Source organism: Lagopus leucura, unplaced genomic scaffold (genome assembly GCF_019238085.1).
Source record: "Lagopus leucura isolate 7727_CA_CO unplaced genomic scaffold, USGS_WTPT01 Super-Scaffold_100004, whole genome shotgun sequence".
Lineage (NCBI taxonomy): Eukaryota > Metazoa > Chordata > Aves > Galliformes > Phasianidae > Lagopus > Lagopus leucura.
In genome coordinates, this window is record NW_024962264.1 from 64,732,977 (window position 1) to 64,748,597 (window position 15,621).

General features: G+C 44.5%; 1 protein-coding gene and 1 non-coding gene across 2 annotated transcripts; both read left to right on the forward strand.

Annotated features, from left to right (window-relative positions):
• The first annotated feature begins 68 nt into the window (after positions 1 to 68).
• Positions 69 to 14,967, forward strand: PTCD3 (pentatricopeptide repeat domain 3). Its single transcript, XM_042871344.1, has 24 exons — positions 69 to 173; positions 896 to 945; positions 1,515 to 1,554; positions 2,109 to 2,154; positions 3,043 to 3,111; positions 3,758 to 3,862; positions 4,023 to 4,146; positions 5,005 to 5,123; positions 5,799 to 5,872; positions 6,143 to 6,230; positions 6,326 to 6,386; positions 6,678 to 6,760; positions 7,428 to 7,572; positions 8,060 to 8,110; positions 8,473 to 8,556; positions 8,887 to 8,915; positions 9,534 to 9,637; positions 10,411 to 10,489; positions 10,569 to 10,659; positions 11,081 to 11,166; positions 11,778 to 11,926; positions 12,735 to 12,776; positions 13,677 to 13,835; positions 14,552 to 14,967. The coding sequence occupies exons 1-24, from the start codon at positions 106 to 108 to the stop codon at positions 14,613 to 14,615; spliced, it is 2,010 nt and encodes a 669-aa protein (XP_042727278.1). The 5' UTR covers positions 69 to 105; the 3' UTR covers positions 14,616 to 14,967.
• LOC122180563 lies at positions 6,458 to 6,600 on the forward strand. Its single transcript, XR_006179159.1, has one exon. It is a non-coding gene; the product is annotated as a small nucleolar RNA SNORD94 (small nucleolar RNA).
• Positions 14,968 to 15,621: the final 654 nt, after the last annotated feature.

The window sequence follows — 15,621 nt, forward strand, 5'->3', positions numbered from 1 at the left end:
GTGCTACCACGCATCGCCGGGGGGAGGCGGGACGGAGAGCTCGTCCCCCGCCACCGCAGGAGTGGGAGCGCCTTCCTTCCCACAGAGCGCTGCGCGAAGGCCGGCATGGCGGCACGGCGGGTAGGGGTGAGCTCCTGGCATCGAGTGCTGTCGCTGAGCAGGTGGTGCGGCCGGTAAGGCTCCGCCGTTACTTCAGGGCGAGTAGAGGGGAGCGATGGCAGTAAGGGGATGCGGAGGGGAGTTGAGGCGCGAAAGGGCGCGAAAATGTGCGCAGGCGCTTTGTTGTGCGCGTGTGTGGGCGCGCCGTGCGCATGCGCGATGCGGCCTCGGGGAGACGTGAAGCGGCTCGGCTGAGCGGCCCAGCTGTCTGTGGAGTTCTCTCTCGGGTCTCTCCACACCACAGGCTTGGACTTGTGGTGTTAAAGTGGCCTAACACCTGCCTAAACGGCAGACTGGGGTTGATTTAAAGGTCTTCCTCGAGTGAAAGGCTCCCGTGCCTGCTGTGCTGCGTGTGGGCAAAGCTTGGCTCGTGTCTGAGGTGATGAGGGCATGGCCTGTATATAAATACCTAGCAGATGGGAGCAGTTGTTACGTCGCTTTAAAGCATGTGGTTGTGTTAACAGCATCTTCTTCAGCATCCAGAAGAGTCTTGAATATCTTCAGTGGAGACTCCACTACCTCTCTGGTAGCCTTGTTCCAGTTTTTGCACTGAATTAGCTTCTTTAATTTATGTTCACAATTTGCTTCCTTACATGCCACTATTCATGAAAGCTACCTTAAAGCCAAACTACCCTCAAGTTCAATTGCAAATTTTTGACTTGTCCAGACCTTCATTAATGTAGTTTTGCTCTATTAGTTTGACCTCTATTCATTCAAAACTCTGATTGGTTTATAGGTACTCTTCTACTAATACAGCTCTTGGGAAGACTATTGAAAACTCAGAAGGTATGATGCTGTAATTATGAGTTCTTTCCTTTTCCAGCTTCCACACAGCATAGTCTGTCATACAGAGGCGATAGCGAGTGCCATCTTTCCCCTTTTTATTTTCTTATCATCTTCATTTTGCAGATATTTCCTGGCTTAATATGTTTGGTCCCCCTCACTCCAGGCAGCTATCCATATCCAATCCACAAGCTGCCCAATTACTGTTTGGAATGGAATAAGGTTTTGATATCCCCAGCATCCAATGACAAGGAGTTGTCATTTAGTCTAGAGAATCCAGAGAGGACTGAGAAAATATGGGGCTCAAGCTGTAAGATATGGGATAAGGATGATTATGGAAACGTTTATGAGTAAGTGGATAGGTCTCTCTGAAGTAGAAGACTTAGACTTGTGATCCTGTCTACACACAGCTGCTGCCAGCTTCTTCTGTTACCTGATGTAGAAGTGGTCTATGTCACACTGTGGTGTTGAAGACTTTGATTAAGTACTTTTGACTACATTAGCTTAAATCATTGGTTTTCTTTAGGTTGGGGTTTTCTATTAGTTTCCAATAATGATTTTGTTTCTTGTAGATGCTCAAGAAGAAATAGTGCTCCCACGAAGGAAAACTTGGTGAGTGTGTACTATGGGAAGGACTTAATGTGAAATTGCAGAACAGTACAGCAGAAATTAAACAAATAGCCAAATGATGTCTGCATGCAAGCTCCAAATAAGACCACCTGTACCTGAATGCTTTCAGTAGTCTGTTCCTTGTTTGCCTGAAACATAACCAAAGTCTTAAGGATCCATTGGTAGAAGAGAGGTACTCATATATCCATCTTCACAGCTGGAATACTCTTAAGGGCTTCTGAGAAGAGCATTCAAGGATTTTTTTCTTTGTTCTTTCTGTATGTTCTCTGGTAATGTATAATAAAGACAATGTTCATAGCAGGAGGCTTAAATTCTTTTCTGATTTGTTTTTTTTTCCTCAGTCTTGTCTTTTGTGTGGTTTGAGGACAGACTGTTCTTGCAGTTGAATTTTCCATCCCATTGTGAAAAGATGTTTTTTAAGTGAAGCAAAAACGACTGTTTTTTTTAGAACTGAAAATCTTTACAATCCTGTACTTATGCTGCCTAACATTAAAAATTTGCAACCTGGTATTAATGAAAGCTTCTTTTTCACCTAGGGATAAACTAGCAGTTCTCCAAACATTGGCTTCTACTGTAAAAAGGGTGAGTAGTTCTCCTGACTTCTACTTTGGCCAGAAATAGAAGGCAGAACTCACACATCAAGTTTGGTTTTTTTAACAGTTTCACTTTTGCTCAACTCACTTTTGCTCAACTACCAGTGAAGGCTGTGCATTTTGATCAGACTTTTGCTAAAATCAGGAGGGCTGGAGCACCTCTTCTATGAGGAAAGGTTGAGGGAACTGGGATTGTTTAACTTGGAGAAGAGAAGGCTCCAGGGAGACCTCATTGTGGCCTTCCAATATTTGAAGGGAGGGTATGAACAGGAGGGGGTACAACTATTTACTAGGGTGGATAGTGATAGGAACAAGGGGGAATGGTTTTAAACTGAGACAGGAGAGGTTTAGGTCAGATATTAGGAGGAAGTTTTTCACACAGAGGGTGGTGATGCACTGGAACAGGTTGCCCAAGGAGGCTGTGGATGCCCCATCCCTGGAGGCATCCAAGGCCAGGCTGGATGTGGCTCTGGGCAGCCTGGTGTGGTGGTTGGTGACCCTGCACATAGCAGGGGGTTGGAACTGGATGATCATTGTGGTCCTTTTCAGCCCACTAGAATCCCATTCTAGGATTCTAAGTTTTGCAAATCATCTCAGGTCTCCTGAGATTGTTAGAGGTGGTGATCCTACTTTCTTTGCAGCCAGTGCTTGCCCTGTTGTAGTAAAGACCATTTTGTGGTTGCTCTGTTAGCCCACATGTACGTGCATAATGCAGATGCTTTTTAAACAGTTTCCAAATAGCTGAACCCATTCTGAGAGTGGAATTCTTGTAGCATGCAGCTGAGGTGGTGGAGCTGTCCGTAATGCCTCCATTCCATGAGGCACTGTGCCTTAGTACATAACAAAAAGTTTCAGTCCTGGGTTCTCCTTCCTACAGGATCCTACTGCTGCTCATTATATGTTCCAGGATGACCCTTACCTTATGCCAAGAAATTCAGCCACTGCTGTGAGTATTTCCTGTAAAATCCTTGATAGCTGTCTGATTGGAATCCTACCGTGAGTCTTTAGGCTGGGCATTTAACTCATTGTAGCTGTATTTGCATACATTGGGTATAGAGTGTGAATCAGTGCTACGTAGAGATCTTGTGATTGCAGTTTATTTAAGTTGAATTACGTGTAATTTAAAACCAGGTAGTTACTGGTATGCTTGTTACTACACAAACAGCATGTGATTAATTAATCATCCTAGTCAACCCCTGAGAATTTTAGTTTTATCAATGAACAGCTGGGTGGATTAAAGTTGGGTGATGCCAGCAAATGTAGATATAAAACAGGGAGAAACTTTATGCCATGTGTCTAAGAAGAGAATCTTGAGGTACTAATGTGAGATTTAAGGCGTCTGATCCATAGCTAAGTAATAGAGAAGTATATTATGGTGTAATTTAAGGAACAGACATCCTTACCTTGTTGTAATACCAGAAAATGTATTTGGAATGTCATCTCTTCCCTGTGCTTTTATTAAGAGTTGAAGAAAAAGCGTGAGTTTCATTTGGTCCCATTGAATCCCTCTGTGTTATGGAAACTCTTTTTCCTCCCTGTCAGCCTTATGGTTACATGCTTCATCAGACTCTTGTTCTCTCTTTCCTATGCAGCGTCTGTTTTCGTTGTCGAAGGAGTCTGGGAGAAATGCTGCCAAGTATATTATTAAGGAATTTCCTCACTTTTTTGACAAGATCCTTGCTGAACCTAACATACCAGTAAGCTTTTTGCTGTTTGTTTTCATTGTATTTGTGTGTTGTCAGGTAGTGAAATCAACGGTAAGACTGAGCCAAAACTAACGTAAACAGTTGGTTTTGTTAACTACTGTTGTAATAGTGAGGTTGGAGCATATGCTTGACTTGTCCTCTGTGCTTGTAGAGTTTGATGCCTGAGATATGTACACCTCAGATTGAAGGTGTGAGTGAGGAAGCTCTGAAAGAGCGCATCAACCTCCGAATGGTGAAAGCTTCAGTGGACCTGTTTGATCAGCTCCTGCAAGCAGGTATGGGCATCACCTTGTTCCAGGGTGGAGCTCTGCTTAAATCGTGCAAAGACTTCTTTTAGTAGCTGGCACAGTTCTTTAAGTTCTTTACAGAGAGAGTGGTGAGGTGCTGGAACAGCTGCCCAGAGAGGCTGTGGATGCCCCGTCCCTGGAGGTGTTGAAGGCCAGGTTGGATGGGGCCCTGGGCAGCCTGGTCCAGTATTAAATGGGGAGGTTGGTGGCCCTGCATGCGGCAGGGGGGTTGGAGATTCATGATCCTTGAGGTCCCTTCCAACCCTGGCCATTCTGTGATTCTGTGGCATAATGTGAGATGATCACCTTGAGTGAGAAATGTAGCTGGTTCATGTTTGCCACGTCTGCCTGAATTTGTCTGCGAGGGAGCGTCATTTGACCAATGCGTAAAGATAGAATTCTCTCTTTGCACAGGGTGACTACCACTGGAGGAGGTCTAGGCTTTGTATGGAGGCAATTTCATGACTGTGTTGCTCATTTGTCAGTTTTAAATTTGTATCACAGGAAGTGAATTACCCAGTAGTCTCAAAGCAAGCTGTAGTCAGGAAAAGTAGCTGACATTTCAGTTGCTGTTCGCAGTTTGGGCTGCCAGCTGCTACTTCCTTCTCTTACTTGACCAGAAAAACTCATTCAGTAACACTAACAGAAAAAGAAATACTCATGTCCACTGCTGAAGTTGTCTTCTACTATAAGTAGAAGATTACATTAAAGTGTTAATTTCATACCTCTGTTTCACAGACTTGCTAGAGAACTTTGTCAGAAGAGAAAATAGTAATCTGTTACGACTGTACTTTGGTGATGTTTTCTCATTTCTTTGTGACTGCTGTACATCATTATTTCCTGTAGGTACGTCTGTGTCTCTGGAAACCACGAACAGCCTTTTAGATTTGTTATGCTTTTATGGAGATGGAGAATCTACTCAGGAAAAGGAATCTGAAGAAAAAGAGGATTTGGAAGACGCAGAGGTATGAAAAAGCTGTTGAGCTCTATTTCTCTCTTTCTTAAGTTCAAGAATGTATAAAGGTGATTTCAAGGTTTTTGCCCTGTGCCCATTTACCTGGCAGATGGTGTGAGGCAGGTCAGATGCAGTCAGCATCTCCTACAAATACAGCAGTTATAAAAATCCTGGTCTGACCTACCAGCAAAAGCTGAGCTTAATATCTGGAACCTTGTATTGACTCGTTCTGCTGAACTGTGTTTAAATACCTGTTTCCACTGCCAGATTTGGTTTTATCGTTCACCTCCAAGACTTCTCTAATGCAGATTTAATGAAGCTGAGGGCTTCTGACTCACATCTCGGAGAATCAGTCCTTGGATGCTGCAATAGATGTGTTTGGCACTACCTGTCCCTGGGATGGTTGTTGAGAGAGAGGGTTTTATACTTTGTATGATGTAATTATTCACTTCCACTCCACAAGTGCATTTAATTCATCTTGTATTTTTAGTAACAAACAGTATTTTTAATCTCATTATCGCTTCTTAAACATCATAGTCTAAATAATTTTATCGTAACTCATTCAAAATACTCATCTTTGGTAGCATAAAAATTGCTGTTGAACTTCTGTAAGTACAATTAAACGTCAAATGATGTGTTTTAACTTTGGATTCTGAGAAACTCACTTCTGCAAAAATCTTTTCAGGTGAATGCTTCAGAGCTGGAGACTCCAAAGAGGCCTCCCCAGAGAGGATCGCACCCATTTGCCTCTAGATGGAGGTACAGGAAGTGTTGCCACTATTCCTGTTTCCAGAATGCTGCGTGCTCACACTGTTGGTAGAAAAATGATGTGAACACTTATTAGCAGTCCATACTTGCAGATACTAATCTTTAAGTACATCTGCATTGGTTACATGTTGGAAGCATTGGTGGACATCTAGAAAGTGATTGTGGAATAGTTTGAAGGGTGAGGATGAATGTGTTTGAGTGTCAGCCCTGAAGATACCTTTTATTGAGTTCATTAACTCTGAGCTCGTGTGTCAATTCCAGGGAAAACAACAATGCTGAAAGGATATTTAAGGTAATGCCGGAGAGGAACGCACACTCCTACTGCACAGTGATCCGTGGCATGGTGAAGGTAAAATTCTCCTCAGTGCTAGGAGGGCTTTTTTCAGCTCGTGAAATTTCACGTGCAGAGATTGTTTGTTTACTTCATTCGTTTGTTTTTTCCAGCATGGGGCTTCTGCTAAAGCTTATGACATGTACACAGAACTGCTGAATGACAGGCACAAGGGTAAGCATCTCCTGTTTTCAGTGATGGTCTTCTAAGTAGTAGAAAGCTGTGGGTAGGTGAATGTTTCTTTCATGGCAGTGATGATTGGCGCAGGGGTACGGACCTCAGCTGGATCATGGGAGCTGAGTGCAAACTCCTGAGTTCAGTGCAGCTGGCATGTGGCTGGCTCACTGGAAACAGGTTTGCATGAGAACTTCGCCAAAGACTGAGCCATGTTACAACAAGTAGCTCTCCACAGGACGTCCTTGTCAGTTGGAATGAGTTAGGCTTGTTTTTTGTTACATTTTCCAGCTGATGTGCACACCTTCAATGCACTGATTACAGCAGTCCCGTTTCTGAAGGACAGGTTCCTGGAAAGATGGGAATTAGTCAAGGTAAGCAGGTAAAAGGATGGGTTAATAGTGCAGGGACTGAGTCTGCATTGTAAGTTTGCAGTTGTTCACAGATTGATGCTAAAAATGAGCTTTGTAAAACATAACAGTATCTGCTGCAAAGGAATTAATGCTGGTTTAGATACCAACTAGCTGTTAAGGAGTGAACAGTGTACAAAATCCAGCTTTGTCCTAGCAGAGCAGTTTGTTTTCTGAGAACATGCTGATCCAAGAACTGCCAAGCCAGAAAGTGGAAATTATGATCATAAAATCGTAGGATATAATGGGAAGTTTAAAAAATAGGTTTAAAGCTCCTCTCTGAATTGTGATTAATGGTGTTGGAAATAGAATTTAGAGGAGTAGTAACGTTAGAGGTTCCAGTAGTGATGAGATGATAACATCAGTAAGGAAGAGTAGTGAGTAAACTTAACAGTGTCTTTGTTCTGCTCAGAAGTCTCAAAGATCTGATGTGCTGTCATTTGGCAGTCATGTTCCTCAGTCAAATTAATTAAAGATGAGGTAGTTCTCCCTGAAGTGATCACTTGAGGCAGTGTTGTTCACTTGCAGGCCATGACTGCAAGACTGGGCAAATATCTCTGCCTCCTTGCATGATGATAAACCATGATCCATCGTGTATGAAGCACTAAGGATTTTGTTGTTGCTCTTCAAGATGTTCCTGAATCACATGGCTCAGCAGGAAGTGCAGCCAAACGTGCGAACCTTTAACGCTGTTCTGAAGACTCTGAGGAGATGTGGTGGTGTAGGCAGAAGTATGGCTGTGCCAGTAATGAAGGAGATGGAAGCACTTGAAATCGGTAAGGGAACCAGAATGCCACAGCCAGAATAAAGTATTTGGTTGCTAAAGTTAGGACCGTGTTTATTGTTATTGCTGACCTGGTTACATCTAGCTCTGCAAGGACGGTGTGGGCATGCAGTGGGCACAACAGATTTGGTGTGTTGTGGAGGGTGCTTTGCCCAAATAGCAGCTTGCTGATACGCTGAAGACGTGCAGAGAGGAAAACTAGGTACAAAACTTTACTGCTTTTAAATTAGAGCAGGGAAGCTTGGCCACGTGTCCCTTAGCAATACGATGCTCCAGCTGATTGTTCATGCTTAGATACTGTCCCTTCCAGTACAGTGTTTGTAAACAAGGTCTGTCTGTCATTAGGGTGAAAAGGGAGAGGGGTGATTGAGTAAATTACGAGTAGTGCCTGACCAGAAGGCCTGGAAACAGTGAATCAGAGCTTGAGCAGAGTGCTCAGTCAAGAATGTTGTGGTAACTTCCATCTTTTTGCTTTTCAGAGCCTAGCCTTGCAACGTATGATCATCTTCTCTCCATATTTTATAGAACTGGTACGTGCAGTATTACCTTGGCTGTGAGTGTATCTCAAGTAACATCTGGTTTCAATGCTTTCCAAATGCAGTGGATAAGAGCAATTGATTTGTGACCTCACATAGAGCTGCTTAGGTGTGCAGTCCTGGCCCTGTTAACTGTTCTGTCTGATTCCAGTTGAGTGAACAAAGTGATACAGAGTATCATTACTTCGTAAAGAGATGAAAGAGTTCTTCTGCTTTGTATGTTAATTGCAGAAGCTGAAAAGAAAACCTATTTTCTTGAGTTGATACAGGCTACTCAGTCTTTGTGGAGGAGATTTTGTACCAAAAAGTTCATAGTACAACTGAGATGTGATATTGCTTATTTGTTTGTCCCACAGTTGATCTTGCTCCATCAGGCATTATCTCCGAGGTGCTAGATGATGTGGAAAAGAGGAGCTTCACTCCCCAGGACCCTGATGATGGTATGAATTTCAATCTGTCTGACAGTCAGGTGTTGGAGGGGGCAGTTGTAACAGCTTGGGCAGCTGTGGGTGTGCTGAAGAGGTGGATGATGAACTCCAGCACCTGTCTTTGTTGCACATATTCTCTGCCTTGGGTCAAAGAAGAGAACGTAGCTTTTGTGAAACTGCCCAGGCTCAGACAGCTCACCTATATTTCTATATTGTCAAATTTAGCTGCACATTCAGTTTCTAATTGAAAATGTCCTGTCTGCCTTGGGAGTCTGGGTTCGTGGGTTGCTGTATGTCTCATTGAAAGCTGCAAACTAACAGACTTCATTTTTTCCCTTTCAGCCAAATTTTTTATCAGTGCCATGCAGGTGGTAAGTAACTCATCCCTGCAGTCAGAAATCGTTTGAGCCCTTTAGGTTTTTCTGGATTGTCTGTGAGTTTTCCAGCCTGTCATGTAAGATTTAGCTCTGTGTCATTGTCTTTTTCACCTGTGTCCATCACCTTCTGCAACCTCCCTACACAATCCTGCGTTTTTTTGTGTGATGTTTCTCAGTTGGTAACTTGCCTGTGTACACAGAGCTACACAGCTGCCTGTGCTCTGTGCCTGCATCCTGCTTCTAGCAGCAGTCAGCTCCCTCCACACCAGAGAGTGTCAGTGTAGCTCATTCAGCAGCTTTGCTTTTCATAGAATCATAGAAACACCAAGGTTGGAAAAGACCTAAAAGATCATCCAGTCCAACCGTTCACCTATTCCCAATAGTTCCCACTAAACCATGTCCCTCAACACAAGGGACATTTTTTTTTTGCCCCTAAGGAGAGTCACTCATTTGTCCCAAGTAAGAAAAATGCCCAGGCAGTCACTGTGCTGAATTGCACTCTGTTAAGAACATTTGCTGTCAGACCATTACTTGTCTGTGTGAAAGTGAGTCTTGGAAGAAAGTATTAAGTGTTACATTTGGCAGCTTTAAAATATGTCTCATTTGTTGCAGTGCTGTGATCTTAAGGATATCAAGCTTGCCTATCGTTTAAATAAGGCAATGGAGAAGGGAGACAATTGGAAGTTCTTGGACATGGACCGGTTAAATTCGTACTGGTGAGTGAAGTGAGGTTAACATTCAGTGTCTCGAGTGTTGTCATCAATTTGAGTACAAACTGAGATTTGAACACTGTGCAGGAAGATGCTTTCTTAAACATCAGATACTGTGTGTGCAGTTTGGAAATTAGTTAACAAAGAAGCTCTTAAGAACAGCAGTAGCTAGGATCTATTTTTGGTTTATGGCCTTTCCCAAACTGAAATAAAGCATCTTGGAGTGTAGGGAGTTCATGAGTTCAGAAATGTCAGAAGGGCAAATGTGTAAAACGTGTTGGAGATGATCATCATTGAAGGTCATACCTCCTTAGTGGTCCCTCTTACATTGTTACCTGTCCAGGAAGGCAGAGAAGGATCAGTAGTAGAAGGTTGTAAACCCAGCCCTTCCATCTCCTCAGTTTAGCTTAATCTCCATCCAACCAGCTGAACCTTACAGTCCTGTGAGCCACTTAGGATGGCAGTTTAGGAGATCACAACAAAGTGGCACAAATGTGGTGGCTGTATCTCTGTTACATGTAATGATCACAGATACATTCAGGCACCAAACTTCAGGCATTTTGATTGTAATCATGGCATCTGAATCTTTGCTAATGTAATTAAGTGCTGTGGTTGCAGAATGTAATTAACTAGTTAGAGTATTCTGATTTGAAGAACAGCATACTAAGACATTGTAGCTAGAGATGCTCCTGTAAGTTCATTCAGACAATAATCTGGTCCTTCTCTGTGCTTCATGTGATCTGATTGTTACTGAATTAGAGCCGTTTTCCCTCCTGTAGGTCAAGATTCTTCTCGTTGTTGTGTATGATGGAACAAATCGATGTCGTGTTGAAATGGTACAAAGAGATGAGCCCTTCGGTGAGTTTCTTACTGTAAGCTTTAAAGCTTTGCAGTGGAGAACAGTTACAGTTCACTGAAGTGATTCTTCCTTCGCCAGCTCTTCTATCCAAGTCCTAAAAATATCTTGGACCTCCTCCAAGCCCTGGATGCAGCCAACCAATTGGAAGTGATCCCTTCAGTCTGGGAAGGTTGGTGGGAGCCACGTGGCTACGTGGGCCGTTGCTGGGATATAAGCTGGCAGCAGTGCACAGTGGGAGGTGCTGGGGGTACTTGGTGGTGCTCAGAGAGCTGCAGTCGGATGCTTTGGCAGGAAGGTTGTTATTCCTGAGTGCAGCAGGGAGGGGACTGTGATAGAGAAAATCTCTGCTGTCAGTTCTGCCCAGTCAGAGAGGTGGTGGCTGTGCGTGTTTAAATGCCAGCAAGAATTAGAAGTCATTGTCCTGGGAAACGCAGTGCTTACCAGGGAGCAGCAGCTTAAGCAGCTGCCCAGGTTTGACTCGTGTAAATTCTTTGCCTGTTCTTTGCTTTTTATGCTGGGGAGACAAGAATGCAAATATGGGCTTTAGCATATGGAAAATATCCTTCTGACTGTTATCTTTATCTAAACAGATATGAAACAGCTAGGGTTTAGTAAGAGACGAGATCTTTTGGAAGAACTTTTGTCCTTGATGAGCAGGGATCAGCACCCTGAAGAGGTAAGGAAGGCCAGTAAAAAGCCCATTTCTGTGTATGGCAGATGTGTTGCTGTCCCTAGGCTGTGCTGTGCTTGAGCTGTCTTACTGCCCCCGGATCTGTGAGGTCCAGTTGCTGTGTGTGTGCCATTACAAGTTTCCAGATCTGTCTGAGTTTGTCCAGATCTGCTGAGCTCTTCCGATTGTCTTCAGTGTGTAAAGAAACCTCAGATACAGAAGGGGATGACTTTGGTACCAGGGTTTGGAAGAGGAATCCTTCAGTGAGGGCTGTTGAGCAAGAACATAACACATCTCTGGGGGTGCTCATGGCAGCATTCACGGATTTTTGCCATAGATGTCACTGCTGTAACTCTTCATCTTGAGAAACCAGTTAAAGGCTTGTATCTCTAAGCACAGCTCTCCTCTCCAGTGTTGTTTTGGAGCCTGACTGGTGGGAGCAGTTGTCCTGACAGAAGAGAGATGTTTTTCTGCCAAGATCACCTGCTGTTAATTCGCAGAATGAAATCATGCTGGGGCAGACCTATAGCATCTGTAGAGGATGTAGGAGTAGTGGCATTGAAGTGGATGACGTTGGTTGCGGAGGTTTTAGCATTAACAGTGTGATCATTTCACAGATTCAACAGGCATTTGCCAAGTGTGCAGAAGATATCAAAACAGTCCACGAGCAATCTGGGAAGGATCAGGCCCCAGTGGAATGGACAGGCAGTGCACTGGGCAGTGTCACTGTGGTGTTTTCCAGGGCTGGGAGAACCCAGGATGCTTGGTACGTCTGTGGCTGTCAGGAGCTCTTTGGTGATGCTGCAACTCGGGTGTAATCAGAAAATCCAAATCTTAATGGCTGGTTCTCTAGGAATGCTAGTGCAGATAAAGGGATGTGCGTCAGTCCTGCTGGGGATGTTACTGGGCTTTTTTCTTAATTTTCTTATTCATTTTTGACACCAAGCTGTAGCTGTATGTCTTTAAGATGGTTGGAAGTAAGCACAGTAAGCATGGCATAGTGTTGGCCATTTGCTTGTGGCAAGGTATGACTTCCTGTCACTTTAATAAGAACAGCTGATTTCCTACAGCTTCCCATTTCCTAATATTTAGAACTCTTCAACAAACTCCTGAAGAGTTTAAATGGTATAATTAAATTCTTAATTAGACCTACGTCTAAGTGAACATTTTTAGAACCCTTCAGAAGCTAGAAGCTGTCCTGCATGCTCTCAAATTGAAATACAGGTTAAAATACCCAGCCTCCAAACGTGAGGTTCTGAGCCATTTTCTGTTAAACTGAGGTGTTTCTTTGCACTCATTTCTTGGACACAAAAATTAGTAAGAACCTTTCTAAAAGCATCTAAGATTTCAAAGTGAACTTGTGACCAGTCAAACTTGTCATTTGTTCTGTAGTATTTGAATGTGTTCTGTGTTAAGCTGTTCAGTGATGTTAGGTTGGGATGCATCTGTAAGCATCTGGAGTGGGATCTGCTGGAACTGGGGGTGTCTCCAGGAAACAGAACTCACCTGTGTTTCATCTAGGCTTTGTCCCTTTGTTTACTACCTGTCTGTGCCTGTGTTTTGTTTTTGAACAGGAGCATGATGGAGCGTTTCCAGCAAATCAATAGGATTCCCACGTGAGTACATCCAGGCTCTGGCTTTGTGTACCCAGACCCCCTTTGGCTGAGACTTTGCACTTCCATTGTGACTGATAACAGCGGACCACATCTGATGGTAGCTGTTAACAGCACTTTGTGCTTGCCCTTTCCTGCAAGCTTCTGCTAGTCTCGAAGGAAGGCTTCATACTGCCAGGTTCCTCCAGAGCCCCTGTATCAGTTTGGGGAATAGGGAAAGGAATTCTCTGAGATTGTGCTGTAGTTGGTAATTTGTGGGTTGTGAATGTGAAAGGAAGGTGGTTTCCATGTTGTTACAAATGGATCTGAAGGCTCTCTGGTTGCAGTGTCCCCTGCTCCCCTGCAGCACCAGCTGTGAACACTTGCTTGCTTCCCTGCTGAAAGGCAACAAAAGTGCAGCAGCTGCCATAGATAGCAAAGGAGCAGAGCCAGCCCTACAGCATGAAGGAGCTGGAGGAGCAGAGCTGGAGTCAATGGCTCCCTGTGCCCATGGACATCACAGAGATGTCCTCTGGCAGAGACACACTGCCTGGGATTTTAATCACTGTTCTCCTGCCATTTCTGTACCTCTACTAGCCACAGCGTAGGCTTTGGGGGGCTGTAAAGGAGGGAGGCTTATTTAGGCTGTTGTAAAGGTGGGGTCTTCATCCTGGGCAGTGAGCTGCTGCCATTATTTTTGTGCAGTACTGCTTTCTGTAAGTTTAGGAGTTCCAAAGCGCATCACACTGGTATGGGATGAAAGCTGAGATGCACTTGTAACAGCTCTGGCAGGAGCAGAATTGGGCTGGTTATGTCATCTGAAAAGCATCCTGCCTTTCCTCCTAAGGCAGCTGCGTGCAGTGAGCTCATGGCCACCTCACCTGGGGCCCTGTGAACCACCACCCTTTGCCTTTGCTCTTACAGTGACCTGGTGATGGAGGAGTTCTTGAACTGTGCTAAACAAACCGATTCTCCCGTTGAGGCAATTAAGCTGGTAAAGCTGGCAGTGTCCCTTGGTCTTCCTTCATCGCAGAAGCTAAAAAGCAGAGTAGAGAAGGAATTTGAACTCTCTGAAAACCAGAAGTAAGTTGGACTGCTTTATGGTATTGCTGTAGGGGTATAGTAGGCAGGGTGCTGGGGGGTAATTCCTGTGCAGAGGCTTCTCTGCTAGCACAGCTGAGAGAATTTGCTTTCAGAATGATGTACTTTTGTGTTGACTGCTGCATTTACACCTCGAAAAATAACCTCCCCTTGATCACAGCTGGAAGGGAATGAGTGTGACCTTTCACTGTGGAGTTACCCACAACACCGCTCAGATCTGTTATCACCTTTCCCCCCCAGCATCTTTTCTGAGCAGGCTCTGGCCTCTGAAAAGACATAGATTTCAGGTGCATTAAAGCAGGGAAATGGTACAGGGCCACCAGTGTATTTCACAGCTTCTGAGGTTTGTGGTCGACCCTCAGTGCATTCTGTTGACCACTGCGGCTTATTGCTGAGCCTTTGTGGTCACACTCAGAGGACAGGCCTAGCCTGCTCCTAGCCAGCAGATGAGTAGAAGTGCCTGCAGCCTTGATAGCTGGCCCACCAGTCTGGGTTAACTGCAGTAGTCTGCTGTGCCAGAAAGAGATGGGTGTGCTTGGACCAAACAGGTGGACCTGTCCCTTGTGGCAACAGGCATCAGCAGCCCATAGTGTGCTCCTTGGAGTGGGATTACCCTGTGTTTTGGATATTTTGTTTCAAGCTAAAGGTTCCAAAGGTTTTTTTCAACATATTTTTACTCAACTGTTTAATATCTGCAGGAAGGCACTGGAGAGCATCCAGTCAGACAGCGACAGCAGTGACAGCGACAGCGACCACGAGTAGCTGGCCTCCCTGCCTTCCCTTTGGGAAAAGCTGGAGTGCTCTGGTGAGAAACATGCTGCTTTCTGGAGGCTGCTCAGCAGCACAGCTTGTTGGCAGCTCGAGCAGCACTTTGCTGGACCTCCTGGGAACTTCAACCAGCGCTAATTTAATTCCTTCCATGCTGACTTCACTTAAGTATGAAGTTTACTCTGTATGTAAATGCTGTAAGTAACGTGGTATTCGTTGGCTGTGGTGTTCATTCTCATCCATTTGGTGTTGGGGACAGGCTTTGGACTGTAGAGGAGAAACTGCCACTTGTTTCAGCCTCTGTACAGCTGGATGCTGCGTCTAATAAATGGCTGAATTCTGGCAATCTCTGTCCAAAAAGTGTTGGTTACGAAGTGCTGCTGATCTGGGAGAGGCCACGAGGTAACCTGTTCTCAGGTTGCAGAGGAATCTTGGTAGGCTTTTTGAGGTAATTTATTGTGAACTTGCAAAGGTCCTTTTCCTGATGGTGCTGAAAAGTATCCCAGTGGTGGAGGAGTTAACAGCCACTTCCCTTCATAAAAAATAAAACCTTGGTGGGTGTAATGCTGCAGGAAAAGTCCTGACTGCTGTGAAGGCAGCTTAGGGATCAGTCAGTAATGAGACTGGGAGACAGCAGCTGCTAAAGGTTGAACTACAGCTTGAAGTCTGAAAGTGTTGTTTGCAGAACAGTAAAAGATTTGTAAGGCTGAGTAAAGCTGTTTGAAGGCAGTGTTTGCTCTAGGAAGTAAATGTTCACTGGTTAGGGGCATCAAAGACAGAGAGCTGCTGTTTGGTGCCTTTTCTACCACCAATTTAACAGAACAGCAAGTAGCCAAAGCCACAGCCATTCACTTCAGCTACTGGGTGCTGAGTTTCATCACTGCCTTCAGTGCTGGTGAGAATTAAGGCAGTGCTGAGAGCCAGGGAAGGAAGGAGCTTGTTCTTTGTGGGTTAGCGAGGCTGAACTGAAGTCTGGCATGTAGCCTGGTGCACCTGCTCT

What these genes read in the sequence shown, in the direction of transcription:
- PTCD3 (XM_042871344.1), top strand. Translation starts at nt 106, where the DNA reads ATGGCGGCACGGCGGGTAGGGGTGAGCTCCTGGCATCGAGTGCTGTCG. An exon ending in AGGATTTGGAAGACGCAGAG is followed by an intron (nt 5,124 to 5,798) that starts GTATGAAAAAGC and finishes AAATCTTTTCAG; the next exon opens with GTGAATGCTTCAGAGCTGGA. An exon ending in AAAGATGGGAATTAGTCAAG is followed by an intron (nt 6,761 to 7,427) that starts GTAAGCAGGTAA and finishes TTGCTCTTCAAG; the next exon opens with ATGTTCCTGAATCACATGGC.